The 20730-nt window shown below is 33.4% G+C and overlaps 2 protein-coding genes across 2 annotated transcripts in view; one reads left to right on the top strand and one right to left on the bottom strand.

Annotated features, from left to right (window-relative positions):
- Window positions 1-4818: 4818 nt before the first annotated feature.
- The window catches only part of LOC134232469 (tRNA pseudouridine synthase Pus10-like), a 27262-nt gene continuing 11350 nt past the window's right edge, over window positions 4819-20730 (top strand). The window contains exons 1-6 of the mRNA XM_062714432.1: window positions 4819-4915; window positions 6099-6155; window positions 6459-6535; window positions 6806-6858; window positions 7193-7310; window positions 7838-7980. Coding sequence (XP_062570416.1) covers window positions 4819-4915; window positions 6099-6155; window positions 6459-6535; window positions 6806-6858; window positions 7193-7310; window positions 7838-7980 — 545 coding nt within the window. The remainder of the gene's footprint in view (window positions 4916-6098; window positions 6156-6458; window positions 6536-6805; window positions 6859-7192; window positions 7311-7837; window positions 7981-20730) is intronic.
- LOC134232470 (E3 ubiquitin-protein ligase TRIM45-like) overlaps window positions 19029-20730 on the bottom strand; it is a 2282-nt gene continuing 580 nt past the window's right edge. The window contains exon 2 of the mRNA XM_062714433.1: window positions 19029-20730. This exon is cut by the window's right edge and continues 56 nt beyond it. Within this exon, the coding sequence (XP_062570417.1) occupies window positions 19670-20730 (1061 nt within the window). The 3' untranslated portion in view covers window positions 19029-19669.

Below are 20730 nucleotides of genomic sequence, written 5' to 3'. Positions count from 1 at the left end.
ATTGCTTTACCAATTTTTAGCTCTTCTGAGCCAAAGGCTCAAAGAGCTAATGCTATGGCCATTTGTGCGGTGTGCGTCGTGCGGTGTGCGTTAACTTTTTAGAACATGGGCCATAACTCAAGAACCCCTTGGCCAATCATTGTCAAATTTGTCACAGGGTATCCTTGGCCCAAGGGCTACCATTTATACTAAAACTAGGGGTGGGACCCTAAAACAAGGGGAGATAATCAGGAAAATGAAACCAAAAGTACTGGTTGCTAAAAAATCTTCTCCTCCAGAACCACCAGGCAGATTTTCACCAAACTTACATACAAGGGTCGTGATATGCTGAAGATTAAAAATTGTTCAAGGCATCACCCTGGGGCAAAGGGTGTGGTCTCAAGGTCACTTCAAAGTTGACAAAAATTTACACGTAATAAAAACGTTGATATTTTGCTTACTATAAAGACTAGGATCATCAAATCTTGTAAGTTGATGCATCTCAGGACTTCACATCGTGTTAATACAAAAGTAGGTCACGGTGACCTACTTTTTAAATTTTACGGGCTTTTGTTTTCAAATTGATTTTGAGGCATATTTTGGACACTTTAAGGACTATGATCATAAAACTTTGGCAGTTGGTGCATCTTGGGTCCACAAACAACATCAACTTAAAAGTAGGTCATTGTGACCTACTTTTTGAATTTTATGGCTAATCTTTTCTAAAACATTTAGTCCCATTATTTCAGACACCGAGAGGTTTAGAATCACCAAATTTTGTTAGTTGACGCATCTTGGGGCCTTAAGACATATTTATTAAAAAGTAGGTCACCGTGACCTACTTTTTGAACTTTGCAGGCATTTGTTTTCAAATTGTTTAAAAGGCATATGTTGAATACTATAAGGCCTATGATCATCAATTTTTGTCAGTTGATGCATCTTTGGTCTTCAGAAAATGTCGACCAAAAAGTAGGTCACGGTGACCTACTTTTGACATTTTATGGCTAGATTTAAGTATCTCGGGTACTTATTGGCTTAGAATCATCAAACTTTGTCAGTTGATGCATCTTAGGTTTTCGGAGATTGACAATCAAAAAGTAGGTCACCGTGACCTACTTTTGACATTTTATGGCTAGTATATGTATCTCAGGTACTTATTGGCTTAGAATCATCAAACTTTGTCAGTAGATGCATCTTAGGTTTTCGGAGCATGTCGACCAAAAAGTAGGTCATGGTGACCTACTTTTGAATACCTCAGGTACTGATTGGCTTAGAATCATCAAACTTTATCAGTAGATACGTCTTGGGTTTTCGGAGAATGTCGACCAAAAAGTAGGTCACAGTGACCTACTTTTGACATTTTATGGCTATATTTAGGTATCTCGGGTACTTTTCGGTTTAGAATCATCAAAACTTTATAATGTGAAGCATTTTGGGTTCTTGGGTTCTTGGAGAATGATCATTGAGAAAAGGTCACAGTGACCTACTTGTGACATTTATGGCTATATTTAAGTATTCTAGGGTACTTATTGGCTTAGAATTGTCAGACTTTGTCAGTTGATGCACCTTAGGTTTTCAAAGAATGTTGACCAATAAGTAGGTCACTTTTACCCACTTTTGAATATCTCAAGTACTTGCTTAGAATCATCAATCTTTGTCAATTAATGCATCTTGTGTCCTCAGGAAATTTCAATCAAAAAGTAGGGCATCATGACCTACTTATAGTATTTTATAGTTACATTTAAATATCTTCAGCCCTAACTGGCTAAGAATCATCAAACTTTTTCAGTTGATGCATCTTGGGTCTTCAGATAGATTGTGTCATTTATCAGAAGAGCGATTCAAGGCCCCTGGGCCTCTTGTAAACTTTTAAAGAGAATCTTCCGAATCGTAAGGATAGAATTATACTCAATGAAATGGACTAAACATCGATAAGTAACACCGGTACGTGTAAACTTCATAAGTGACTTCTGTGCTGCACACTGTCTATTAATCTATATTACAGGTTTTATAGTAAAGTTCAAGAAATAATGATTTTAAAGCAATGAACTTAATTTGTTTTATAATTTATTCAAAACCCGTATAAATGATTAGTAAAGTGTGCTAACATTGTAATTTTGTTCCGTGATTAAATATCAGTAGCAGGTTATACAATGTACATTCAAGTAGTAGTAAACCAGCATATGTCCAGAATCGAAATTTAAGAACTTATATACCGGGGTAACAATGTTATCTGAATATTACAGACATCATGTAATTAAACGCTTTTACAACCTAAATTAAACTGTTAAAATCATAACCGGCTCCAAAGTCAAACCATTTGTATCGTTTACCGTATATAACTCAGTATTTTCTTTAAAATGATGAACTTATATCTAGCGCAAATTACTTTCCTTGGTTTAAGATATACGCGTACGAGAAAAAAACGAGTGAGAGGCATTTTATTCAAGTACATTCAAGTTTTTACCAGCGAGTCCCTGTATCAAGTATTGTCTAATTTTTATTCTATTAAACATAATCTCCCTTTCATATTTAAATTTAATTTATTTGATGATTTTATTCAACTTCAAGCACAATATCATTATGTAGTACTAAAATGAAGTCCATGCACGGATGCTATAGTATTGTACATGGGAATTTTCTTTAATCCTTTATCCATGCATTCCTCCTTCAAGGAAAATAATTATGAATGAATTGATTGAATAACGTGTATAAAACCACGTGGTTTCGGTTTGTCAACATGTTTTAGATGATGATCAGCAAATCACAACTCCTCGGGTCTTCCTGTCTAACAGAATAATAACCTCGAATGTATTACGTATACATCATGACATCCCCATGCTCCTTAACCCCTTTACCTAAACTTTGAAATAAATGAGGAAAGATATTCTATTTGTGGACTTTTGAGTTTAATTTTATTGAAATAAAGCTATTACCCTAAAATACGTATTATGGAAAGGACTTTCAACCCCGTCTATCTTTCATAAATAGAAACTCCATGTTGTTTGAATATTAATATCCGGTGATGTTTTAAAATACCTCAACAGTTTTTCTGAACTGTGACAAAATGGATTGAGATAATGCAAATTTCAAAATTCCTGTCAGGGTTATGAACTTCTAATCACTAAAAGGTGTTTGTCTTGACACAGAGCCAACGTTATTCTGTTAAGATCAAGGTCACTGACAGAAGAAATATTATCTTTACTACACTATGAATTAGTAAATGAAAATCATTGGAGGCTCTTACTTGAAACATATTTTACTTATGATTGGAGGTTTTGTCATTACTTTGATCAAATGTCTTTCTGGCAAATCAAGGTCACTGACAAAGACAAAAATGTTTAAGCATAACTTTATAATTAAAATTTACTGGAGGCTCATGCTGGGAAGGTTGTTGACATAAGAAAGTGCAGTGACCTTGACCCAAGGTCTGTACTTCCTGTCCACAGCTCCAACGGAAGACCTACTCGTTGCTTTGCAACGAGCTCGACTCTAGTTTGATTATGTTTTTATATCAATTTTTGAAAAACATATCCAACATGTTTTAATTTAAAGTAGATCTTAATTCAAGGCTTCAATGCATTGTTACATCTGATTAATTACGGTACATGAAAAATATTTATACAATTTGAATTTAATATTTTTTTTCCAAAGCATCAAATCATATTCTGTGTAAGCTATAATTGTGAAATCAGTACTATTTTTGTTTTATAGAAAATTTGTCTCCATTTTAAAAAACATCAAGTTGATATGTATTTCAGATTTTATTAACAGTAGCTCAAGTCTTAATGCTGTTATTGTACTTAATCATGTGATCAAGTTTGAGCCAATCAGAGAGTTTGAAATAAATGATAAAAATGATATTATATAAATATTGCATGTAGTTGAGTGTAACATTGAAAATGTTCACCCCAAGAAAACCATTGTCAACCGAGGCGCAGCCGAGGTTGACAATGGTTTTCGAGGGGTGAAAATTTTCAACGTTACACTCAACTACATGCAATATTTATTATATTATACTGAATGTTTTATACAAATACATATTACAGTGAACCGTGCGCGCATAAATTCCGCGCAGTCGCTATTTTTTGTAATACCACCCGTCGTCAAGCAATGTTGACTGTTGCTACGCAGGAGGGCGTGGCTTCATTATTCAGCGGGTACTAGTGATTTTTATCAAATGTTTCCCGACGAATCAGATTCAAGTAATTTACATGAAAGTATGATATTAATAAATATGGTGGCAATGCTAAGTTTACAGATATTTAATCTACTATCATATAACAGTGACTGTCTCTTCAGAAAGGTATTCATAATCTTTTTCCATTGCTTGCAGTCAATAATATTAACCAGCTAATGAAATGTAGTACATTTTCAGAATCAATTACTGGTTATACTGAAATTTATACTGTTCATTTCCAAAGACTTTGAAAAATGATGTGATACTTGTTTCTTTCGAGCTGTATAATTATATACAATTTGGATAAAGCAGCAGGCTTGAAGGTGTTAAATAATATATGTTTGTCTCGTGTGGAACAAACTTAGTACTGGTAACTCGTTATTAGAGTGTTTATTGTATAAAGTAAATTACTTTATTAATGACAAAAGAAAAGAACAAGTGACTAGGTCGTTGTATTTCTTCAGATTGATGTTTTCATATTTTTTTAAATACACTGTGAATTTAAAAAGAAAGTACAGGGTGTAAAGAAAATATCCCCCCTTTCTTGAGAAAGTCTGCTGTTTGAAGTATTTTTTAAGATGAAAATATGTATTCCTAATATACTATGCATCAGTTTATCTGTTGTTAAATCCATAAATATTACCTGGTTTTCGACAGTAATGGTGTCCTCTGTCAATCAGCTACTGATCGTCTCTACGTGGTCAGAGTGTCAGAGATCATATGATCCATATGCCTGTGTTATCTACCTGTGGTCTGGTTCACCTGTACTGGGAATTTGATTTCTGGAGTCACTCTTAGATTATTTAACCCTTTTAAATGTAATATATATACATGTACATTTTTCTTTCTTGATGACAAAGGACCATTAGTACTCATTATTCATATCTGGTGGATATTTTGAATAAGTGTAGGATAATCAGGGGTCGATAAATTTTTACTATGGAATTCAGAAAACATATACTGAAAGGAAAAAGAAATGCAAGGTAGCATAATATTTGAAATTTTTTTGACAGCATGACCGAAAATTACGAAAATTGGTCAGATGAGAAATTTAGTTACTATACACCAAAATCAGTGTTCAAAATTACTCAACCGTAAAATGCATGATGTCACGTAGGGAAAACGCTAAAAAGCCCAAAACGCGTGCAATTTGATGACGACGAGTTTGTCATCAAATTTTGTTGCACCATTTGTTGCATCTGAAGTATGCACATTGTTTTTCAATATTTAAGACGATATGAATTTCTTGCAATCTTGGTACAGTTTACGGAAGTTCAATGGGGTCTGGTTTTCGAATTGCCTTATCTTGTTACCCGTTGTCAGAGAGGACCTGAAATGGTTTTCAATCAACCATGACGATGACTTTAACGCGAAACAGTCATGTTACGAGTGGGTTATTTGTCCTGCCATCTCTTAAATCGCCACCTTAATACACACAAAAACTGCCTTTTATACAGAAGACTATTATAATCATTATATTCAAATAAAAAATGACAGAAAACAATTACACAATCTGGTTTTTTGAGCCAGTCAATTTAGTGTTGTTACCTCTCACTGGCGCATGCGCGCCTCGTATGACTATAAATTTTTGGGGCATTCTTACCCATGCATGCCCAATATAGCCAGGGTTTGAAAAATAAACACTCTGATGACTTCCATGCATAGGAGAAATAAGACTCGGGACAAAAGCACGGGAGAGACATTGAAGATAATGAGAGTTTTCGATTTTCACTTTTGGTGGGTATCGTCGTATGAGCTTCCATAACTAATGAATTAATGGACAAATTCAAATGAGGTTTTGGTTATATCTTTTTGAAATAAAAAAAAAATGTTGATTTGATTCTAGTGAGCTTTGTAATAGTAATAAATAGACCTATAGTAAATTCTAAACATAAATGTATTTATAGTACTAAGTCTTTTATTTTTGATATTTTTCCAGAGCAGCGTTTTTCTTCATCAGGACGAGAAGATGTTGATGTAAGAATGTTGGGAAAAGGTAAATTATACAAAATTTTTTTTAAAAATGTAATATTTTTTTCACAAAAATCTTTTAACATTGTTTTAGCTTTGTTTTTGATAAAGTGAACATTTTTATATTATAGTTCTCTTCAAGAAAATTATGCAGGGTTTATAAATCATCAAGAATAATGCCCATATACATGGAAAAGGGTTTCAGAATTTCTTTTCATTATGCAGCTTGACATAACTTCTATTTAATTGAGCTGCAATTCTACATGTAAACTTATTAATAATAGTGATGTGATTTTGTTTCTTAAAAAAACTCCTTTCCTTTTTGCAGGAAGGCCTTTTGTTGTAGAAATGGATGATCCACATCGAGTTGAATTATCGGCAAAAGATCTCATGGAAATACAGAAGGCAATATATATATTTTATAAAACTTATTTCAAAATTGGTACTTTAATTTTATGCTATTAACTTTCACTTATGGTACTGGCTCTTGGCAAGTTTCCACACAATATTTTTGTTTTCGGCGCGGAGTGCAAAAAAATTCCTCCTATATCCAGGTTTTTCATGTAAAGAAAGAAACACATTTATTGTACAAAATATCCTACACATATTTTCTATAACGACAAAAAGTCAATTTGGATAACAAATTAAAAATTAAAGGTACTTTTATTCCCTTAGGAAATAAACAAGTCAGCTGATATTAAAGTCAGGGATTTACAAATTGTTGACAAGTAAGAATTTTCAGATGTAAATGAAATATACATTCTAATTTAATGGACAATGTAAAAATGATCACTGCCAGTAGCTAGGGTTCTAAGGATCAATTGACACTTGATAAGAGGAAGAAAGAACAATTAATTTCCTCAGAAATTAAGATAAAATTAAATGCAATTTCTTTCTAATTTTTTTTATTGCAATGTACAGTGTATAATGAAAAATATTTACAATTCGTTTTCATTGAGACAACAAATAAGAATATTTGAGATATGAAAAACAGAGTTTTGATGAATCTTGACGATGAAAGGTTAGTAATTTTATCTTTCATTTTCACATTTTCATCAATAGAAAAGATGTAGATAAACTGAAGGAAGGTGAAATAGAGAAAACAAAGACGTATTCGGCCCTGTGCGGGTCTAAAGAATCTCTCTCTGATGAACAACTTAACAAGCTTCAGGAGGTCAAGGTACTGTGTTGTATTTATAATAGAGTGTGTCAAGGTAGTGTTTTGTATCGATCAGTAATTTATATTGCGTCAACATTTGTAAAATAAAAGATAAAGTTCCATGAAGTTATGAAGACAAATTCTTTGGTACCAGGTTTTCATGAATACATGTATATATTATCGACTGGTCCTGATACATAACTAGTTTATTGAATCAGAATGAAATATCAAAATAAACTATTTATTGACAGATAATTTGAAATTCACTGGTATTTTATGTTATGTACAAAAATAGTGACAAAATGTTTTAGATATTAACCAGATTTCCTGACTCAAATGTCCTGAATTATTTAATTGTGCCTAGTACCCAGATTAATTCATCTGTCAAACATTGATCTATGATATATCTGCACATTGTCATACCCGTTTAATGTTTTTTGCTAAATGAAGTTATGGGAAATAAAAGAATTAATGTTTGTTTGAATAATCATTGAATAAATTATGTCATATGATAACATGATTTACTTTAATTTGCATTCTATTTTCAGGATCTTGTCATTTATCAAAAGACTTCGATTCGAGTCCCACACCGGCGCCCTCTGGCAACAAGGGAGAGAATTGTGTACAGTATGTCAATGGAGAAAATAGATGACCTTCATTTCACCTTGAGTCTCTCAACACAGGCCGGCACGTATCCTTGTATGGTCGTGTATGCGGAATTTGGATATTTCTAGACTCCTTCAATAAAAAAGAAATGCAAAAATTATAGGGTATCAGGAACGTAGGACATTTCTATATAGAATCAAGTTTGAAGTGTTTATACACGTACAGTGTATGTGTATTAAGCGTGCAGTATGGGTTTTTTAAAGCTTGATGCAGGTGTGTTAATTATATATGTACCTTAACTAAACATTAGCTATATCAAAGAGTTTGTTCACGGAGATTTCGGGAGAACTCTTTTGAGATAAAAATAATCCAAGTATGACTTCAAAATTTTATATTAGATAAATACCAGAAATTTCTAACTTTTTATTTTTCGTTTAAAAACAATTACTTGATATTGATAAAAAACAATAAGATTTTGACATATAAAATAGTCTTTGATATAGGTACGTTAATAACGGTCTCTTTACATACCAATGAGTGAAGGGTGATTGCAGTATGACTTGAATGAGAGTTATTATTCACTGATTTATTTAAAAAATTAAAGCAAACGGCTGTTATATTCTTGTTATTTTCATATTTTATAGAGTGTTGAGCTGGATTGGCCTCCAAGCTTAGAAGAAACCTGACAGATTCCTGTATCCAAGACTAAATAAAGTTTATACCCCAGTTCAATCCTTGTGTTTTCTTTCTTAAAGAGAAGTTTGTATGTCTGAAGCTTGCAAACATTGTTTATTCACATTCTAGGAACCGAATGACTTTCACCACTCTCTTAATTATGTAGCAATATAGCACCAATTATCTACTGCATATAGTAAAAATGTCTCCCAGTTGATTCAATATACTAAGGTTTGTTCAGAGTACTGTCAATATCTAAACTGAGGCAGATTATTGAAAAACTAGTTGATGTTGCAAGGGTATTAACCATCTAGTTTAAAGTCGACATTTTGTAAATCGTTTTGTTGATACAATTTCAACCAGTTTTTGTGTCCAGTATTGACTGGCACTTTCATACAAATATTTTTAGGTCACCTGAGTAAACTCAGGTGACCTATTGCTATCACTTTTCGTCCGTCGTCGTTCGTCGTGCGTCGTGCGTTAACATTTGATCATTTTCAGCTTCTTCTCTGAAACCACTGAACCAATTTCAACCAAATTTGGCTTATAGCATCTATGGGTGAAGGGGAACAAAAATTATGAATTTCATGGGCCCTGCCCCCCTGGGGCCTGGGGGGTGGGGCAAAAGCCACTAAAATTAGTGCAATCTTTAAAAATCTTCTTCTTTACTCCTGGACATCAAGCAGTCAAACTGTTTGCATGATTGTAATCAGCATTGAGTCCTCTACCAAAATTGTGAAACTCATGGCCCCAGGGTCATGGGTTCTAGTGCTAGGGCGGGGCTAAATAAGTATATAGTGAAAATGCATTATTTCTTTGAAAATCTGCTTCTCTGCTACTGGGTATTAAATAAACCTACTAAGTACATAGTTATGATGAACAAGAGTACCTCTACCAAAATTGTGAATTTTATGGCCCCAGGGTCAGGGGTTCTGTTGTTAGGGCGGGGCTCTATAGATTATATAGTGAAATTTCATGAATTCTTTGAAAATCTTCTTCTCTGCTCCTGGGTATTAAATAAACTAACTAAGTGCATAGTTATTATGAGCAAGAGTGTCTCTACCAAAATTGTGAATTTTATGGCCCCATGGTCAGGGGTTCTGGTGTTAGGGTGGGGCTCTATAGATTATATAGTGAAATTTCATGAATTCTTTGAAAATCTTCTTCTCTGCTCCTGGGTATTAAATAAACTAACTAAGTGCATAGTTATGATGAGCAAGAGTGTCTCTACCAAAATTGTGAATTTTATGGCCCCAGGATGAGGGGTTCTGGTGTAAGGGGGGGGCTCTATAGATTATATAGTGAAAATACATGAATTCTTTGAAAATCTTCTTCTCTGCTCCTGGGTATTAAATAAACTAACTAAGTGCATAGTTATGATGAGCAAGAGTGTCTCTACCAAAATTGTGAATTTTATGGCCCCAGGGTGAGGGGTTCTGGTGTAAGGGGGGGCTCTATAGATTATATAGTGAAAATACATGAATTCTTTGAAAATCTTCTTCTCTGCTCCTGGGTATTAAATAAACTAACTAAGTGCATAGTTATGATGAGCAAGAGTGCTTCTACCAAAATTGCGAATTTTATGGCCCCAGGGGCAGGGGTTCTGGTGTTAAGGGGGGGGGGCTCTATAGATTATATAGTGAAAATACATGAATTCTTTGAAAATCTTCTTCTCTGCTCCTGGGTATTAAATAAACTAACTAAGTGCATAGTTATGATGAGCAAGAGTGCCTCTACCAAAATTGTGAATTTTATGGCCCCAGGGTCAGGGGTTCTGGTGTGAGGGGGGGGGGGGGTGGCTCTATAGATTATATAGTGAAAATACATGAATTCTTTGAAAATCTTCTTCTCTGCTCCTGGGTATTAAATAAACTAAATAAGTGCATAATTATGATGAGCAAGAGTGCTTCTACCAAAATTGTGATTTTGATGGCCCCAGGGGCAGGGGTTCTGGTTAGGGGGGGGGGCTCTATGGATTATATTGTGAAAATACACGAATTCTTTGAAAATCTTCTTCTCTGCTCCTGGGTATTGAATTAACTAACTAAGTGCATAGTTATGATGAGCAAGCGTGCCTCTACCAAAATTGTGAATTTGATGGCCCCAGGGTCAGGGGTTCTAGTGATAGGGTGGGGCTCTATTGATTTTACAGTGAAAATACATTAAATCTTTGAAAGTTTTCTTCTCTTCTCCTTAATTTTGGTATTAAGCAGATGAACTACCTATGTAGTTATGATGAGCAAGGGTCCTAATCTTCCAGAATTGTGAATTTCAAGGCCCCAGTGTCAGGGGTACCATAAAGGAGGGGGGACTGTACTTATATACTGAAACTGGATGAATTGTTTGAAATCTGCTCCTTGGTATTTATCAAATATTTTTGAAAAGCAAGGGTGCCTTTTCAAAAATTGTGCAATGTGTGGATCTAGGCCTAAGGGTCAGGGGTTCATGTGTGATTGGGGCATTACTGATCATGCTGAATATTACTGATTACTTGAAATACATTTTTTGTTCCCCTACCCTGCCTATGGGTATTAAGTAAACAAACTAAGCAACTGCTAAGTGTATTGTTATGATGATCAATGGTGCCGCTTTCAAAATTGTGAATGCCATAGCATCTGAATTAAAACATGAATCAAATTCAATCACTGGAAAGTTGTTGCATAATGCTCAGGTGACCTATAAGGCCCATGGGCCTCTTGTTATTATTGAAATGACTATGGAGGACTCCACTAACCCCATCACAACATAGAGCTAATACACACCACCACATTTCTTTGGATGCTGGATCTAACCTACATTTTCCACATGAGTGAATAAACTAGAATTTGGAGCATTTTTATTCACAAAAGACTGTAAGCCCTAATTGGACCAAAGTAATACAGATGTGTTATATCAAATTTGGTTTAGATGCTGGATCTGACGTGCATTTATTGTAGCAGGTTCCAGTAGATAATCAGACTTGCAAGGATGATAGAACTTTAAACTTGCTTTAGTCTAGATGATGAATCTGATCAACACTTTCTATGTGGATCAACAGATATTGATTATGCTTGTTACATAGCATCCACACTACAAGATATACTTTAAATTCTGGATCTGACCTGTACTTACAGCTTGATTGAAGAGACAGTATTTTGAGCAGATGCATTTTTAAGCATCTATATATAAATCTAAACTGAGACAAATTTTTAGAGATGTATAGTGGTCACACATCCAGAATATTGTTTGACATGCAAATTTTCTTGCTTATGAAAAACACGTTATTTATGTATCATAAGAACTGTGTACTCTGTAGAAGTGTAAATTGATAGAGGACATAGCGTCAGTTAAAGATGTTTGGAAATGGAGGAGTGGTCCTATTTTTTCGGCGGCTCTAAATGCACCTTTTGAATTCAAGGAAAATTTTACAACTACACACATCAAATGAATTAAAAAGCAGCAGACACAAAGAATGCAACACTTACTATAGTTAAAATGTAACATACAGAAAGTAATTGTTAAGTAATGGTTTGAGCTGTGCATTTACCAATTGATCGAGCAGTTTCCTTTTTTGGAAAGGTCAATTCTGTAGTACATATGTATCTATGGATCTTACCTTAACTTAGAGTTTGTTGTATTTAGAGATGCACACTACCAGAACATTTGTTTTATGTGCAACTTTTTAACATTTGATTACCAGTGTTTTTATTTTGTAGAGCAAGTTTGACATAATTCTCAATTTTACTTACGACAAGTCAGACAAAGAATGCACATTCCTGTACGTATTTCAAAACAGAAATAATCTATTCAAGTGATTGTGGTTTTCTTCATTCGTATAACTTTATCCTGTCTCTCATAATGTTTTAATTTATCTGATAAATGACTTTAGGTCCTATCACAGTCCAGCATTATTCGGGAAAAGGAAATACCAACAAAAGGTTAGTTTGAATGTAAATGCAAGATTTGGAAATTAAATTCTTAACATAAGTAATGTCAGCATTTATGTGCTGGAATGAAGAAATGAATGTAATATTTTTTCCTTTGATCGACATACTATCAAAGAAATAATTTGGACGGAAAACGTTTGTGCATTGATGAAAATGTTTTCTGTTAAATTTTTTCTTCGATACGTCAGTCAAAGTGAAACATGTTACACTCATTTCTTATCATTTAAATATGATTCAAAATTAATAAAATTAGACTTTCTTTAATTTTACTATTTAATTAAACTTGTCAAAAACTGTGTGTACAAATATATCATTACACTGCCTATAGGCCTAACAAAAAAAAAACAACGTTCTCATATAATGTTGTGTCATAACTAACCTTCTCTAACAATAATTTACAGTTCTTTAACACAAAAAACTTTACCTCTTAAGTTATTATATTTTGCTTTATCCCAATGGGTATATTTTCCACGGTAAGTTCATAAATGTAAAGAGAAGCGACACAATTATCCTAACAGTTCTAGGTCAGAGAAATTTTGGATTTTATTTGTGCATCTTTTCATCTGAATTTCAAACCAAACATATAAATATGTATCACAACCTGTCAATGCTGTAAAATCTTAAAGAGTCTGTTGCCGACTGCTTAAGATTAAAAGAATTTTATCGTCATTCATGTTGTGTCGTTTTTCTTGAATATTCTTTCCCTAAGAATTAGCAGGTTAATGGCATTTCCCAGCTTTGGTTGCATTAAAAAAAATTTCTTCACATTTCTATTGTTCATACCAGTTACCTAAAAAAAAATATTTAACATGCTGATTTTTTTCATTCTTTCCCATAACTGTGTTGTTGTCATGCAGACGATTTGATTTGTTTAGCAAAGGGGGATAATTAAAAAAAAAGAGTATTCATTTCAAGTAAAAGATTTAATTATTCTTTCAAAAAGTAATCTGGAAGTGGGAAATATACATGTACAGACAGTCGAAGTAGCTCCAGCTGCTTAGTGCAAGCCAACTCTAGATTCCATTGCTGCAGTTATCAAAAGAATTTTTTATCCGTTATTCTATAGAAATTAAATGATTTTGACCATCTTGGCAAAGCTGCAAAATTAATATACATATGTTTAGAAGAGAAAACATATTCAGGTATTATAAAAAATTGTTCCCAGGATTATCTAGATGATGCTGGTTATGATAAAAAAACAGGTATACATGTATTTATTTAAGAATTTCCATTATGCAAATTTACATTACCATCAAGCTTTCCTCAATTTTATAGAATTATGGAGACACCTACACAAGGACTAATGTAGCCAAAGTGTTATCAGACATCACAGATGGATATTTCAGAAGGTTTGTGACTAATGACTTCTAAGTTATACTGCCACTTCAGCATCCATGCAAAAGTTTTTGTGGATGATGCATCAAGGGATGTACATTTCCAAACTTCCTTTAGAGGCTTGATCTTACCTTGATTTCATGGATGAGTGACCAAATTAATGTTTTTGGAGTAAATCCATTCTCGGTGCAATGTATACCAGACTGGTTTGGATGATGCATCAAAGGATGCACACTGTCAATCTTACTTGGGATGCTGGATCTGACCTTATTCTGCAAAGAAATTTATCAACCAAAAAATATGATAAGTGCTGAAAGTGCTTTGAAATGTATTTCTTTTATTTTTTGTTATTCTTGGTGGGTGCAAGATATCAAGGATTGATCGAATAAATTACTCATTTATTTAACAGGAACTACAGTGTCCCAAAGAGTACTGAGAGCAGTGTCAGTAAATGTGAAGAGATCAAGTGCGTGCATGATGCCGTCTTTGTAGCAGGTTAGGTTTTTTCTGTTTTTCATTCATAATGATATTTTTCCATAGTATATTTAGCAATATCTTCATTTGCAAATGTTTTCCTTTATATAACACTACTGAAAGCAATGTGTATCTATTTAAACAATAAAATGCTTTCTTTGTTTGTTATTACTGGAATTAACAGAAGCAGCTGTTGCAGAAAAAATACATAACCCGCTTACGCGGGTAATGCAAATTGTATCTGCAAACGAAGAAAGATATTTTATTGTTCATATTTATATCTGTGTAAATAATCATTTAAAGTAGGATTAGAAAGATTAATTAATGTATTAATGATTCGTCTCTGACCAAGAAATCTGTATAGGCGACATGCAGACTGTAGTTCATGCAGTGATTAACGCAATGGGTTTTCTTAAGAAATAAAGGAGAAAATATTCAGTGGATGTAAATATAACTGTATAAATACAGGTATGGGGTCAAGAGGTCATAGATGTGCATATGGATAAACGCTCTACATAATTCTCAGTGACGTCATAAAGGGTAAATGCGCGTTCAGTGGATTACATACATGATGTTGGGTTTGAAAAATAATGCATTTCACACATTAAAAGTCACAATCAGGCAAATTTAAAGTATAAATAAGTCACAAGTGTAAATATAAGTTATAAGGTATCATTTTAAAACATCTATCAGGCTATAAATAGGGGTTGGTATGAGATTAAAATTAATTTCGTGACCAACCCGTATTTATATCCCGAGTAGATGTTTTAAAATGATACCTTCTTTCTTAATGCTTTGCAGGATAAATTCCAATGCAAGTATTTATGGACCTTGTATATGGACTTTATGATAACCATGGATACATATTGGAGTGTCATGATGAGAAAAAATGCACGTAAAATAAAAGTACATGTATCTTGACTTTGTTTTGAAAAGTTGCAGGTCACAGGCAGAAAAGTCTTTTAAATCAAAACAATTCCTGAAGATCTATACAGTGTATTTATTAATAAATAAACAAAAGACTTAAATATGTGAATTCATATCTTTATTTTTGTTTCCTCCACAGGTAGATACAATAAGTTCAGCCGCACTCCGAGTCAGACTCCGTGGATTCTGGACGGAGGCAGAAAAAGTCAGTCATCCGTGGAGGAAGAAATCTGTGGACCACTGAAGCAGAAATTTAGATTTACAGGTAAAATCCAGAGTGTATATTCCCACATCCTCACCATGACGTTATCATACATGAATTGTCAAAGAACAAATTCGGTGTCGATATTGATGATATTGACAATATTAAGTCAATATCATATCGATATCTGTCATGATCAGTACTGTTGATTGGAAATATTTGTTACCATACGAGACTTTGTGCTATGTCGATGTCTTTGGTATCGACAATACCATGACAATATTGTATCGATCTTTTTTGTACAATTCATTTTCACAATAATTTTACAAGGTCACACTTGACGTCAAAATTGATTTATTATTGGCATGAATATGAAAATAATTACGATTAAGAAAGGGTTAGGGTTTTTTGGATTAGGTTAAGTAAGATGTTGGGTTAGAGAGTGAAAGTTGTTAAATATGTTTTAACAATAATGATTCCATATCGATACGATATTGACGGTAAAGTAAAGGTAAATTTATTAATTAGAAAGTAAATATGCACAAGCGTTGCATGAAGAAAAATAGAAGTTACTGTCTTGGGATATGCTAAAAATAAAGGTTTTTTTTATTAGGGTGAAGGTTGGTAAAGTAATATGTTTTTAACAATGTGATTCGATATCGATATGATATTATTGATATTGATGATATCGATGGAAGGTACAATCTTCGTAAAAGTAAAGGGATTAAATATAAACACACACACAAAAGGTAACATGGACAGTATTTACCTAGGGTTTTATAAAAGATAGTTTTTAAGTAACACATGTTAAAAACATAATATTTACATTTGCCAGTGTCTTTCCTTATATGACAATACTAAAAAAAAAGAAATTCAATTTTCGATGACATGCAGTCGGTCAAATGATAAGACTTTCTTGCATATGGAAAGCAAACTGCACGAGATATTTGGAAAGTCTTGACTGTGACGTCATATGACATCGTATTTATCCGTTATGTTGCATTCAATAACAAATTCTAAATAGGGCATTTTAACTTTTTAATGTGAATAGAAATAAAAATATAAATATAAGAAAAAAGATAACATTTTTAGAGTGTCAATGGGATATGACATGAAGTCGGTACGTGATCAAATCTACTATAACGCCCTTCGCGCATTATAGAATTTGATCACGTGACAGACTTTATGTCATATCCCAATGACACTCTAAAAATGATATTTTATATCTTAAATAAAAATGTAATATTAAAGATGGAAACCGTAATTCTTTGAACAAACATGATTTGATGTCAACATGATATCATAGATATTGACAGTAAAGAATATTCTTAAAACAGAAAGTATTGAAATAGACACACAACAATAGAAATATTATAGTAAAGTATACAAAAGTAATGTGTCGATATTGTTACTATATCATGTCTTGGACATAACTCGATGTTATCTAGACAACACCTGTAAATTATCAATCCAGACTGAAATTTACTAGAATTTCCTTTCAAAGTTATTAATAATGTTAAGCCATAAATATTGTTTCTGATATTCAGAAAATTTTCATCTGGCAATACTACATAGAAATTCTCTAAAAATACCTAGATGGTAGATCTTTCTAAAACTTGGCATGTACACTGTAAACTGCATATGATTTAAAATTAGAGTTTCTCTTTTGAAGTTTTCACACAATAAAATCCCAGTCAGCTCCCTCAAAGATTAATAAATTCTTGAGACATACATGTCTATTTGAGGAGGAATGCCACACCCACTTTTTATTTTATAGATCTCTGAGTCAACCTTTTTAAACAATGGCTTCAGCACTAAAAGGCCGACATTAGCTCTAAATTATTTTATATGATTTTTTTTCTTTTGTATTTTTTGAAAGAAAATTCAAAAAATTATTTACAAAGTTGGTGTGGCATTCCACCTTAATAAAACTTGGATATACGAGGGCCGTTCAAAAATTACGTGGACTGTGCTATTATTCACTCTTACAGACGTCATATAGTTATAAAATTTCACAGTAATATGTATCTTAAAGATTCCAATAAATTTTGGGCAAAATTTCTGTATTTTAAAAAAATTCTACTAAAATTATCTGTATGTGATATCGTTGATGGAGAGGTACGGTGCAAGACAAAAAAAAAATGATGCAAAAGCATGCAGATTCAAAAATTTAACTCATTGATTTTCTAAAATTCGTGATATTTTTCAACAATTTTCTCAAATATTATACAATTATGGACTCTTTTGGTGTTGAATATGGTTTGTTATTCACCAGAAAAATATTCATATTGACCGAGGCGAAGCTGAGGTCAATATGAATATTTTTCTGGTGAATAACAAACCATATTCAACACCAAAAGAGTCCATAATTGTTTTATTATATAGCCGGGATTTTAATAAAAAAGACATTGAAGGCTGTATGACGATACCATTTTCATTTGCGATCTTTCATTGTTGAAAATACAAAAAAATCTCCAGATTACTGTTTGTAACATCTGTGTTTTCCGTTCTGAGTTTCGCTATGTGTAAGACGTCCAAATGTTAAAAATTAATCCTGAAATAGGTTTGAATGTTTTCCTGCTCAGATACGTAGCTCGCTGCGGCCGTTGCAATCATTGTTTACAACGTTGTTTGATGTTTTGATTGTGACGTCACAATGCCGTTGCACACGCATTGACCCTCCGGTGAATACGGCCTAAAATCCGGTGAATATGTAGTGTTATGAACTGTTTGCGTTTGTATAGATTATATAGGGACTATAAATAAACTATATAATAAACCTTTGTATTGTTCTATTATTATGTATTTAGATTTCGGACGTAATATTTGAAGTACTAACAGAAATATTATAGTGATTTTTCTCTGATGCAATTCCCGTGAAAACGACTGTGAAAATGATGTATCCTGAATTGACGGTGCACCACACTTTTGTTAAAATCTATGTAATGCTCGAGATATCGGCAACATTGATCCAAAATATGCATAATGAAACATGTAGTAAACTTTACTACTTGTGACATTCGACATAGACAGACCTCTGTAAAAAGGCTATAGGGGAGGACGGGAAGAAGATTATAGACGAAAAGTTAACTTGATCCGGACTGTAAAGAACGTGATTGAGAGTCACCAATATCACACTATATCTCATAAGTAGTTTTTGGTTTTAAAACAAAAAAAAGAATATTCTTTACTTGTTTAATAGATTTTAAGCTTGACAAGAAATGGTGTTTTGGTGTTGAATAGATAAGGTAACTCAAACTATACTGGTACTCGAGGGAAAATGTTGAGAAAATGAAAGCTCAATCACATATTTTTTATAATGCTTGTGACGTTGAAGATTTTGCGTGACTTTATGGTATGTCCTGAAAAATCACTCAAAATTAATACCAATTAACAACATTTTGATATGAAATTTTGAAGACCATATAAGTAATGATTCTTTTATATTATTTGTGAAATTTTGCCAGATTACGTCGTCAAATATTTCTTCTGTGCAACAAGTCCACGTAATTTTTGAACGGCCCTCGTAACATTGATGGTATATTATAAAACAAGTATTGTTGTATTACAATAATAATAGAGTAAAGATGCACCTACTAGTATTTTCCTTTAATTTAGCAGGATTAGGATTTCATTGGAGATATTTGATTTTCTTAACTTTTTTTTGTAATATTGCAACAAACAGATTGTCATTTAGATCTATACACAGTCCTCTGGGATCACTCAGTCCACAGTCTATGTAACAGAGGAACTGTCCATCTTGGTCTATGATGTGGACACACTCATTGTTATCATCAGCTATAAGGATGTGACTCTGACTGTCTGTGGTGATTCCTCGTGGTATAAATGGTTGGTTCTTTGAAGCAGGAGTATGTCCAGTGTACCTGAATCTCAGTTTCCCGGCCTGATTGACCACCACTACTGCTCTAGCTATATTGTCAGACACACAGATATCCAGGTTCCTGTTCTCAGTTACGTTCCAGAATTTATCAGTTGCATATTTTATTATTGGTAATGAATAAAGTAGTTTACCTTGATCATCAAACTGAATGGTTTGTTTTTTTGTGGAGCCAGAGTAACGGATAACTTTTGATTGTTTGTTGTCATCACTGATCATGATAACCAGGAGGTCACCAGAGGAGGTACTGCAGACACCGTCAGGTTTCCAGTTCTGTAGTCTGATCACCTTCTCTATCTTCTCATTCTTCACAATGTTCACAGTTCTATCACTGTAATCAGTATAAACTAAATCTCCACTCTTTGTCACTGCTATGTCCCGTGGCATGTTCCCTGACTTGGTTGTGATTGACTTGAGCAGTGATCCCTGATCGATGCTGTAGAGTTTCATCGGTGCTGTCACCTCCACTTGTCCAGATTTCTTCATCACTCAGACAGGCCACATTGTAAAGCTCTCCATATCCAGTGTCTATGGCGGTTACAGTCTCTTGTTCATCAAGCAGCTGTTTGACTGGAGGAGAGGATCCAGCTTCTGGTAATTTCTGTGTTGTCTTCATTCTGTAGCCATGTTTGTCTGAAGTCAAAGAACTTGATGATAAGGTTCCAAACATTTTACGAAGTTCTCCTCCAATAATTCTGCTTGGAGTGAATTTAGGCAAAGATGGCAAAATTTTCTGTGGAAAATTTCTGTATCTATCTACATTGCTCGTAAAACTAAATAGTTTTGAAATGTTATTAGAATCCTCAACAAGATCAATTGAATCAATTTCATCCTTGATGTCAGACATTGTCTTGTTTATTTCATCAAGATGTTTCTGTAGAGTTTGTAACTGTGTGTTTTTCATCTCATCAACTTCAGCTTTGAGTTTTTGGACAAGTTTGTCAATTTCTCTGTGCCAGTCCTCTCCATGTTTTGTTATGGCTGTTGAGAGATCTCCATATTCCTTTTCTAACTGACTCATTCTGTTTTGTACATCAGAAGCAATGTCCTGGTAGGTTGGGTAAATTATTTCATTTAGTTCAGTTTGTTCTTTGATAATATTTTCTTTTTTCTCATCCACAATTTGTAAGATTTCTGATACCTTATGACCTAAATGTTGATCAGATGCAATGCACTTCGTACAAACAGGAATGTCACATTGATTACAGTACATTGTACATTGTTGTTTGTTATGAAATTTACATCCAGGGTATAAAGGAGTGGATTTTCTGTCCTTGAAATCAACGATTGTGTGAGGTTTTGAGAGATCAGCAGAGAAGTGTATTCCTACACAAGCTGTACACAGGTTGACAAGACATGTATCACAGTGCATCTGTACCACAGTGGTCTCACACAGGT

The sequence above is a fragment of the Saccostrea cucullata genome, unplaced genomic scaffold (assembly GCF_032062105.1).
Source record: "Saccostrea cucullata isolate Sc308-1 unplaced genomic scaffold, CSIRO_AGI_Scuc_v1 ctg3998, whole genome shotgun sequence".
In the NCBI taxonomy this organism is placed as follows: Eukaryota; Metazoa; Mollusca; class Bivalvia; order Ostreida; family Ostreidae; genus Saccostrea; species Saccostrea cuccullata.
The sequence above is the reverse complement of the archived record's forward strand: the minus strand, read 5'-3'. Positions and strand labels throughout refer to the sequence as shown.